This window comes from Balearica regulorum, chromosome W (genome assembly GCF_011004875.1).
Source record: "Balearica regulorum gibbericeps isolate bBalReg1 chromosome W, bBalReg1.pri, whole genome shotgun sequence".
Lineage (NCBI taxonomy): Eukaryota > Metazoa > Chordata > Aves > Gruiformes > Gruidae > Balearica > Balearica regulorum.
In genome coordinates, this window is record NC_046219.1 from 9,449,966 (window position 1) to 9,460,648 (window position 10,683).

General features: G+C 44.8%; 1 protein-coding gene and 1 long non-coding RNA gene across 3 annotated transcripts in view; one reads left to right on the forward strand and one right to left on the reverse strand.

Moving 5' to 3' along the window:
- Positions 1-10,603, reverse strand: part of LOC142599152 (zinc finger SWIM domain-containing protein 6) — a 167,560-nt gene extending 156,957 nt beyond the window's left edge. Inside the window, exon 1 of one of the 2 annotated variants that reach the window (XM_075738877.1) lies at positions 10,062-10,603. In XM_075738877.1, coding sequence (XP_075594992.1) covers positions 10,062-10,593 — 532 coding nt within the window. In that variant the 5' untranslated portion in view covers positions 10,594-10,603. Of the gene's footprint in view, positions 1-9,100; positions 9,853-10,061 lie in introns of those variants that run through there. The other variant, XM_075738879.1, reaches the window with a different exon arrangement.
- LOC142599223 (uncharacterized) overlaps positions 1-10,683 on the forward strand; it is a 554,757-nt gene that overhangs the window by 227,981 nt on the left and 316,093 nt on the right. The gene's annotated exons all lie outside the window — the stretch shown is intronic.

The following is a 10,683-nucleotide window of genomic DNA, read 5'->3' on the forward strand; positions in this document are numbered from 1 at the left end:
AGCCCTGCTTTCCTGGAGATGGCTGAACACCTGCCTGCCCACAGGAAGTGGTGAATGAATTCCTTGTTTTCCTTTGCTTGCCTGTGCAGCTTTTGATTTACCTATTAAACTGTCTTTATCTCAACCCACGAGTTTTCTCACTTTCACTCTTCCAATTCTCTCCCCCATCCCAATGGGGAAGGAGTAAATGAGCAGCTGCATGGTGCTCAGCTGCTGGCTGGGGTAAAACCACAATAATGTGAAATATGTGCTGCAATCAAGCAAGTCACACAAGTAAAATCTCCCTGGAATAGAGGGCAGTGGCTGGGTTTTTGAGATGGCAAGGCCTGGCAAATTGACTATATTGGGCCGCTGTCACGAACATGCCAAGGCAAGCGCTACATACTCACCATGGTGGAAGCAACTACTGGCTGGCTAGAAACATACCCTGTAAACCATGCCACTGCCCGAAACACCATCCTAGGCCTTTCACAGCATTGAGTGGGTGTATCACATCCCCTATCACCCACAAGCCTCAGGAAATATGGAGAGAGATATAATGGACTGTTAAAGACTATGTTGAGGGCATTGGGCAATGGGGCATGGAAGCACTGGGATACCAATTTAGCAGAAGCCACTTGGCTGATTAACACCAGAGGATCTGCTAACTGTCCTGGTCCTACCCAAACAAAATCCCTACATGCTGTGGGAGGAGATAAGGTCCCCATAGTGCACAAGGGGAAGTGGCTGGAGAAGGCAGTGTGGATTGCTCCTCCCATGGGAAAAGGCAAACCCATTCTTGGAACTGTTTTTACTCAAAGACCTGGGAGCATGTGGCAGATAACATGGAAGTAGGGGAGACCCAGTATGTGCCTCAAGGATATTTAACCTTGGGGGAAAAATAATCTGTGATGTGAGTTCTATGTTGTAGGAAGTAATGTAGCAGGAATGACCTGAACCAGCAAATAGTGAGCTTTGCAAGGAACCGGACAAGTGCAACAATGACCCAAACCAAGCCAGTGCCCAACTATTGAACATACTGCTTCTCCTGTCCTGAACACCTATCTTGACCAATAGGGCCCAAGTCTAGACTGTTCTTATGAAGATCCAGAGAATTAGAATAAGCTTATGAAACAGGAGAGCAATACCTATCTGTTAAAGGACAGGGGAGAGTAGTTAATGAGAAGGTATAAATTTTATGTTGGGTATAAACTACATACTTAAACCATATTTAAGTTGTAAGCATTGGTAAGAAGGGATTTCAGTAATGAGAATTAAATACAATGGAATGGTTAGAGGATAGATATGTATTAAATTATGTGGGACTTCAACATAATTGAAGTGGTATGGAATAAGGGGTGGAGATTGTATTTGGTCCGTCAGAGATGGAGTTAATTTTCCCCCTAGCAGCCCTCCTAGTGCTATGCTGAGTATTGGTAGCTAACAAGGTGCTGATAACACACCAGTGTTTTGGCTACTGCTGAGCAGTGCTGGCACAGCATCAACACTGTCTCTCCAACCTTCCCCCCTCACCAGTAGGGGACATAGCCAGTACAGCTGACCCAAACCAACCAAAGGGGTATTCCATACCATATGATGTCTGCTCAGCAATGAAAAGCTGAGAGAAAGGAAGAAGGGGATACATTCATTATTATGACATTTGTCTTCCAGAACTGCTATACATACTGAAGCCCTGCTTCCCAGAAAGTGTCTGGAAATCACCTGCTGATGGAAAGGAGAGAATAAATCTTTTCTTTTCCTTTGCTTCCTTGTGTGGCTTTTGCTTTATTAAACTGCCTTTTATCTTGATCCACAAGGGTTTTTCTGTCCTCCTCCTCCCCCACCAAGTGATAGAGTGGCTTGGTGGACACCTAGCATCCAGCCATGGTCAACCTACCACATGGTTCCAGCGCAGTGGATCACACTGTGATGGCTCTCAAAGTCCCCAGTGGAAAGCTTTTCTGGATATGCTTCAGGATTTGTATTCCTTTACTTTTCAAGCACTTCTATAAATTGACTATTCCTCTCCCAGAAGTTTTGACCTTTACTGGCTTTTGTGACTCGTTACTTCCTAAAAATCACAGCTCAGCATCTCATTGCATAGTTATCCTCCTCTGCTTCCTCCTTTCACTAGATATTTCTTGACACTTCATCTCTACTTCTTAAATTCATTTTGTTATTCTAGGAGGGAAGGGAAGATGGACCTCTTAATAGGCAGGATTCACCGAAGTGCATGCTCATGCTTGACATGCCTTTCCATTTATCCAGCCTAACATTGCACTTCCCATCCTTATTCCCAGGTCAGCACAACATATAGCCTTGGGGAAAAAAAAAAAAAACCCAAAACACCACCAAGCAAAAAACCCCAAAAATAAACCCTCTATATTCTTCTCAAGTCTGGGTACCACAAATATTCACTACTATGGAGGAAAAGAAAATAGAAGACACATCTGCTCTTTTTGTAATACGGAATGCTTTAAAATTAAGTCATTTATTGACTGTTGAGGAGAATTGAGACAATTTGACTATACCTTATAATAAAAGAAATTCAGTTATATTCTATGATCTTATCAATGCATATTTAACTCTATGAATAAATATGTTTCAAACAGTTGTACAAAATTAAGTCAATGGGTTGGGGTTTTTTACCACTAATGATGAAGCCTCTGCCATAACCCAACAGAAATAGCTTCCACTTCTGATAAAGTAGTCTGACAAACACCATTCAATTAAATATAAAGTCAGCGCTTTCTGAAAAAGTGTTTCCTTTGTGTGTCAGATACATATTATTTATAAAATTTTAATTGGGATATAAAATTAGAGAGCAAGAGAACACCCACTTCATAACTTTAAACATATTTTACAATTTCAAAAGCTACAGGACAGCTAAGTTAGTTTGCTGACCTGCTTCCCATTTTGAAAGCTTTCTTTCATTTTGTAGGAAAGAATCTATCAGCTTCCATACCTTCTTTAATACCCATTCAAAGTAGATCATGTAGAGGCAGCAGTCATTCAGACTATATCCTCCTTAAATACACCTCTTCAGGGATCAAGTGAGCTCTTTCACCTCTACCTTATCTCAGGCATCATCACTTTCCCACTTCTCTTCCTAGCCTCTCATCTATAAAGGTCAACTCAGCATTTTACTACCTCCCTTCTCTTCAAGTATATCTTTATTCAGTGAGCCAAACTCTTGTTTACTCCTAAACATTTCTTCCCTCCTGCCATCAAACGACCACTTACATTCATCATCTACGTAACTACCTAGAAATTAAGCCTGTAAATTATTGCCAGGATACACAACAATGTAAAGTTTTATCACTGAAAACCATCAGTAAAACTAAGTGGTATGTTGCTTCTAAAAGTAGCACTAATCAAGTTATTCTCAGCTTCCTTATCCCATCAGACTGCCAAGGCATCTGTTACATCAAGTCCCATTCCTAGTCACTATCATTCATGCATTAGTAGCACATTTAGCTGAAATCACCTCTATAAATTCATGCATTTAGATTTGACCAAGAAAGCTACATGATGACTCTCTCACATATCATGGCTTACAATAACTAAGAGCTAGAAGTTACATGTGTCATCCTCATCCCTCCGCTCTAGAAGAATCGAAGTTGAAATTTCATACTTCTACATAATATAGCTACACTAAATCCAGATACAGAATATAATGGACTGATATTTTATCCCCAAGACAGTAATTGTAATCAATTTGCAATGTTTCATTTTACAACCTAAATCAGTAGAGGAACAGAGACTCATTTTTGCATGTACAACAGCAGCAGTACAGCCAGTTGTCCCAGTCGTCATTGGTCATAACACAGTATTTCAGAATAAAAGCATTCCAGGTTTCCTTCCTTTAGCTAATATATTAGACAATTCATTTAGACTAATTTTTCCATGTTCTTGAATTCAGCAGAATTATCTTGAAGAAGCACAAGTCATGCTTAATGAGGTCACTGAGGGCAGCTTTGTAAATATGCTAACAAGTGTTTCATAGAATGGTTTGAGTTGGAAGGGACCTCAAAGATCATCTAGTTCCAACACCCCTGCTGCGGGCAGGGACACCCTCCACTAGACCAGGTTGCTCAAAGCCTCATCCAACCTGGCCTTGAACACTTCCAGGGAGGGGGCCTCCACAACCTCTCTGGGCAACCTGTTCCAGTGCCTCACCACCCTCACAGTGAAGAATTTCTTCCTAACATCTAATCTAAATCGACCCTCCTTCAGCTTAAACCCATTACCCCTTGTCCTGTCACTACATTCCCTGATAAACAGTCCCTTCCCATCTTTCCTGTAGGCCCCCTTCAGGTACTGGAAGGCCGCAATTAGATCTCCCTGGAGCCACCTTTTCTCCAGGCTGAACAACCCCAACTCTCTCAGCCCAAAATGTGAGAAACATGAAAACTGACCCAAAACAAGTGATGAAAAATTGTTAGGTCAACCCAATATAAAACTTTTTTATAAAAGAAGATTCCTTGTTTTAAAAATTGTGATGGGAAGTGATTTACAGTTAATTTTCTCCTTATAAAGAGTTCTAGAGCAATGACAACATTGTCCTATTACATTTATCTTACTATTCATAATTACATGGAAAGATAGTATAAAGTTTTATTTTTACCTCTTGGAATCACTTTAAAATGCTTAATTTCTCTTGAAATCCAGATAAGATATTTTTAGAGAAAGACTAAAAAGGCAGAAGCTGATTTACCAAGTTTTCCATGTTTAGTACTGGTCTTGAAAGAAAGCTCCCTCCCCCCTTCTTCTAGGGTTTCCAAAGAAATTATTCAAGGTCAAAGATAGTATATCAGAGCATACATGCATACACACTGAAAATAGCTTGCACGTTCCCTAATTAATGCATTGCATTCCAAATCTAACAAGGAAACTGGAATGCATTCAGACATCTCCCTTTGATTAAGAAATATTTAAAAGTTAGTTTACTGTTTCTGTTCTGGAACTTGGAAATATTGGTAGTTATTCTTAAAGGAAACTGAATCACTCAAGATATTTTCACAAGACACTAGTAGTCTTTGAACTATGTCAAAAAAAGTCCAACAAGAAGTCAGACATCGTTTATTTACTCCTCTACCACAATATTGCATTAACAAATTCTGGATTACTTGTTTTTAGTCATACATTCCTAACCAAATCCCATCAGGCTGACTGTGGAAGAAACCATGCTCATTTCTTTGGCACGTCAGCAGATAAACTTCTTGTCCTCCTCAGGCAGAGTTTAACACAACCTTCTCCCCTTGGAAAAAGGTCACTACACATACCAGGACAATTTGGTATCACAGGACACCAAGAAGTTAATGCGAAAATACAGTGCTTGTAACAAATGACAGCCTTAGTTTTGTCACATAATTTAGTATTGCTTGCATTAAATATATATATTTTTTTTTTTTACTAAAACTATATGTTCTACAGGTTTCATCAAGAATTAGATAGGTATTGCATACATCAGTGAAGATCATCATGTCTGCTAAAAGGTGCATTTCAATTCACAACAAACATTGTGCCAGCTTTGCTGATAAAATACCACCAGGTATTTTATCAACAGAAAGGTGTTTCACATGATACTGTTGGCACTCAAACAATTAAGCCTTGAAGGAAGAGAAATTACATTTAATTTGCTTGCTCTACAATTTCACATTATTTTGAGCAAAGATGGCTAGCGAAAAAATTATTAACTAGAATCATCACTCATTAAAAAATGATCTGAAATTTGCTGATTACAATACATAAATATATCACATTCCATCAGAATTACACGTAACAGTTACCAACATGGTCTTGTAAAGCTTTCTCTTCCTGATGAGAAAAATAGCTTCTGGTTTTGAAAGCAATCACCAACTTTTAGCTCACATTCCCAAAAAACCACAAACAAAAAAAAACCCACCACCACCACAAAAACCCCACAACACACATCCAAAAAACAATAAAAAACAATAAAAAACAACAAAACCCACCCAAACCAAATGAAAACAAACCCTGCAGGGTCTATGCAAAGACAAGCTGACCTCAAATTAGACAGGAATAACATATTAAAAAAAAGGCACTTCAAGTACTTCTAACATGGATGCAGCTACAGCAGCAAAGCTGAGTTTTTATAGCACTACAGCAAAGGCAGTCTCCATCTTTCCCCAAGCAAGAAGAGTCATAACAGCAGAAGCACAGGGTTTTGTTGGGGTTTTTGTTTGCTTGTTGTTTGTTTTTTTTCTTTTTTCTTCTCCTAGAACAGCTGCATTAAGGGCAGTCACCAGGGTCAACTGTGCTACTGACAGATCACCTCTTCCTAACTTTGACAGCCACAGCTGTGAAGACAATCAGTACCATATACTAATTCAGGGATAACCTCAGAAACCAAGTATACACTTCACCATCTAAAACTGTCTGCTCACTCCTGGCATATTCACCAATTTGGCCAAGTGAAACACAGTCAATTTTTAATTTTTCCTTCCAGATTGCTATACTTACTCACAAAGTGGTTTCATGTTTAGACTGTAACTTTTAGTAAAAATACTTGGTTTGAAATAAACACATGTATAGTAGAAAAGCTGTTTTATACAGTTGAAAAGGTTTGCTTTAGGAGCTTACTTTTTTTTTAATAAACTAAAGAAGAAAATACCTTCATGTCCAATTGAAACAAAAAAAGCTATAAAATCATCAATAAGTGCAAATGGAACTTTGAAGCCAACTTCTTGCTTAGACAAAAGTTTTTGAAATTCTTTCACTTGAAATAAGATGCCATGATAAAGTTGTATGACTCTTTATTCAGGGCTAGACAGAAAAAGAACCAAACGTAAGATTCAGAAGCAAATTGTTCAATTTAACTACCACTGAACTGAAATGTATGAATCTCCCTCAGAAATCAGATCCTGTATTCTCTGTTTATAGCAATACTTAGTGTTTCAAATAAAGCTGTTAGAATCAATATGTAGTAAAGCATACTTTGTCCAGTAACTGCACTTTTCCATAGTACAACAGTAAACATTTACAGAGTTTCCATTACTCATACTGTATTTATACATTCACTAAACATGCACTTAAACTCAGTCTTAAGTTCTCCTCAATGCTACATATTCAACCATATTATATGGAACCAATTCCATTCTCCACCCAATATATTTCACTCCAGTTAATTTGCTTTCACAGTTGTACCTTTCTGCTTCACAAGGAGTATCTCACCAGCAAGAGCCTTTACCAGCCCTAATGACACAGCTACCTATCCAAATTACACCAAGAACTTTCCTACATCAGGACTCAGCCTAGCCAAATGCTCCATGACTCCCTTGCTAGGCAAACCAAAGGCCTCCATCAGAATAAAGTAGAATAATTTCAGTTGGAAGGGACCTACAATGATCATCTAGTCCAACTGCCTGACCAAAAATTAAAGTATATTAAGGGCATTGTCAAGATGCCTCTTAAACACTGACGGGCTTGGGGCATTGACCACCTCTCTAGGAAGCCTGTTCCAGTGTTTGACCACCCTCTCGGTAAAGAGATGCTTCCTAGTGTCTGGTCTAAACTTCCTCTGGCACAGCTCTGAACCATTCCCATGCATCCTATCACTGGATACCAGGCAGAAGAGATCAGGACCTCCCTCTCCACTCCCCTCCCACCCCCAGGAAGCTACAGAGAGCAATAAGGTTGCCCTTCAGCCTCCTTTTCTCCAAGCTAGACAACCCCAAGAGCCCTTAGCCACTCCTCATAGGACATTCCTTCCAGCCCTTTCACCAGCTTTGTTGCCCTCCTCTGGGCACATCCAAGGACCTTAACATCCTTCTTAAATTGTGGAACCCAGAACTGCATATAGTACTCAAGTTGAGACCGCACCAATGCTAAATACAGTGGGAAAAACGTCCCATGCCTGTCAGTGTTTAAAAGTCAATTGTATTGTTAAGGACACTGTCCAAATGCCATGCTTCATATCACCAGCCTCTATTTTTGCATAGACTTCTAAAGTAGGCTCACATAAGGTTAAAAAAAAAACTAAAGCAAACTCAACTAAAGGTATTTTCAGCAGTAGCAATAACGTTTGTTTGGAATGCAGTTAAGGGGTCCAGAAGCACCAGTCAACACTTCAGTTGTATTTATTTATGCATATTTTCTTTCTTCACATTGACCCTTGCCAACATTACTCTCCTTCTGAAGCTATGCAAAAAGTTTTTTTTTCTTTCATAACTATTCATTGAGGCCTATTCCACTACTGAAAGCAAGCAAAGCCAAGCTCACACTGGGTGTCCTAGAAAAGATTGCATATTTTCTTTATCACACCTTGGCTTTATTTTCAGTGAATTCCTAGCTTAAAGGTAATCAGCCAAGAAACCCTCCCCACGTGCACTCCTGCCATTACACACTGCTTGCAAACAGAATCAAGCACAGAAGGGAAAAAAGTCTCAGACTAAAAAAGCCCTACTTCTGGTTTTGCCAGTCCTGAGAGGAACTACAGATGCACCTCAGACCTTTGGAAAGAGGGAGAAAGCCAAAAGACTAAAATTTTGTTTAAAAAAAATATCTAAAGCTGAACTTCACCTAGACAGAAGGGAAGGGCATTTGCCCAAGAACAGCAGCAGAGCTTCCCTTCGGAAAGTAGAAGGCATCTTTGCAGGCTGCCCCAAAGTGAAATCTGCTGCGGACAAAGCTGAGGGGTAGCCTGGCACCCTCCGATCCCGAACCGCAACACTGGGGCCTCCGCCAGAGCTCGGCGCGGCTCAGACCCACACAGCGCGGCGAACAAAAGACGAGCAGCAGCCACAGCTGAGCCACAGGGGAACGGTCCGACCCAGCACAGGGCGGGACAGAGGGACCGGCCCCGCAGAGCCACCGTCCCGCCCGCCCACCCCCCCCAATTGTCGAGCCAGCGGTGAGAAGCGATAGTCTCTTTTGTCTGGGTTCCACTTTCGGGGACGGGAGGGGGAACAGAAAACCGAAAAGAACACATGAAAATGAGAACAAAGTGCCCAGTAGTCATCATCGTCGTCGTCGTCTCCTCCGCGAGGCGCCCATGCCACACAAAGCGCAAGCACACCACCCCCCCACGGAAGTTTCCCGGGGAAGCTTTAAGCCCCTTCCCCGCGGGACCGCCACCAATTCGTCAGAGGGCGCCAACCTCCAGAGCCCTTTAAACGGAGCCAGTGAGGAGTTAACCGGGGGCGCCGTTCCGCTGCGGGTGAAGAGCGGCGGCAGACTGTGGCCGCCGGGTGCGGGGGCAGCGGCGGAAGGGGAGGGGGAAGTATTGTTCCAAGAGGAGGAAGAGCAGTGCTTTCCTCCTCACCTCGCCGTTGTCACGCAGGGACTCATCCTAAAATAACTCGTGGGTCCCTCCGCGCCCGAGCTGCAGCAGCTCCTCGCCGTCGGCCCGAACCGGAGGTCTTTCCCGACGCGCCCCTCACACACACGGCGGCGGGGCTTGGGCGGGTCGCGCCCCCACCGCTGTCCTAGAAATGCCTTTGTTCGCAGCTTCCCACACATACACCCCGCTCCTGGGGTCTCGCCCCCTCCTTTATTTCGCACCGCGGCGCATCCCACCCTCTTCCCCCGCCGGCTGCCTTCTGCTGATTCATTTCCACCGGTAGTCCCGGGAGGGAGGGGGGCGGAGGCATCTCCTCGCTATTGTGGCTCAGGGTATGGATTACTAAGGGTGGGGGCTGGGAGGGAGCAGAGCCAAACGGGATTACACGGAGCGAGCACGACGCGTCAGGAGTGTTAAAGGGACGGGGAGGGGGACGCGGACAGCGTGCCCGGCCTGGCTGCTGGCGGCGGGGGCCGTAGATGTATGATGTAGATGGGGAGGAGACTGGCGGAGGAAGTTGCCCGGGCCGAATTACAGTCTGGGAGCGAAGGGTTCGTGCAGGCCGGGCCGCGGCAGCTCCCCGGCCGCGCTACCGGTCCTCCGAGGGGCTGCCGGGGCGCGCCAAGGAGGCGGGGTGGCTCCGGCCATCGGGGCCGCGCAGGGAGGGAGGTGGCTCCCCGGATGGCAGGCGGGTGAGACGCAGGGGGAGACCCGCAGCTGAGGAGGCTGGCGGCGCCCTGCCCAGGTGGCCGCGGCCCGGCCCCAGCCGGTGACTCACCGACTTGCAGAACGTTATCGACACAGCCGCCGTCTAGCAGAACAATGCCCCTGCGGAAGGGCAAGCGGTTCTCGGCGGCGGCGTCCGCGCCCCCACCGGGCGCGGTGCCGGCCCCCCCGGGGGCGGCAGCGGGGTCCTCAGCGCCAGTGTTGAAGGAGGAGTACATGCAGATCTCTCTCTCACTGCGGGGGAAGGACCAGTAGACGATCCTGCGCTGCACCGGCTCCGGAATCCGCTCGAATCGCTCCTCCACCCGCTGGAAGGGCCATTTCTCCGCCACCTTGCGAGCCGCGATATCCAGCAGGGACTCGGGGCTCTGAGTCTTGCCGAGCGGCAGCAGCCCCAGGGCGGCGGCGGTGGCGGCGGCGGCAGCAGCAGCTGCTGCTGCTGCTGCAGAGGAAGGTCCGGCACAGAGCGCCCCACTGCCGAGTCCGGTGCCGCCCACTCGCTGGCCTGGCCTGCACCCCGAACCATAGCCAGGTCTGCAGCAGAGGCGCTTTGTGGGGGGAGGGAGCTGACTACGCTCCGCCATGATCGCACCGCTTCTAAACGAATAGCGGAAGTGGCTGTACCCTATAAATGGCACCAGGAAGACAGCGAGCGGCCGCGAACCATCCCGGTC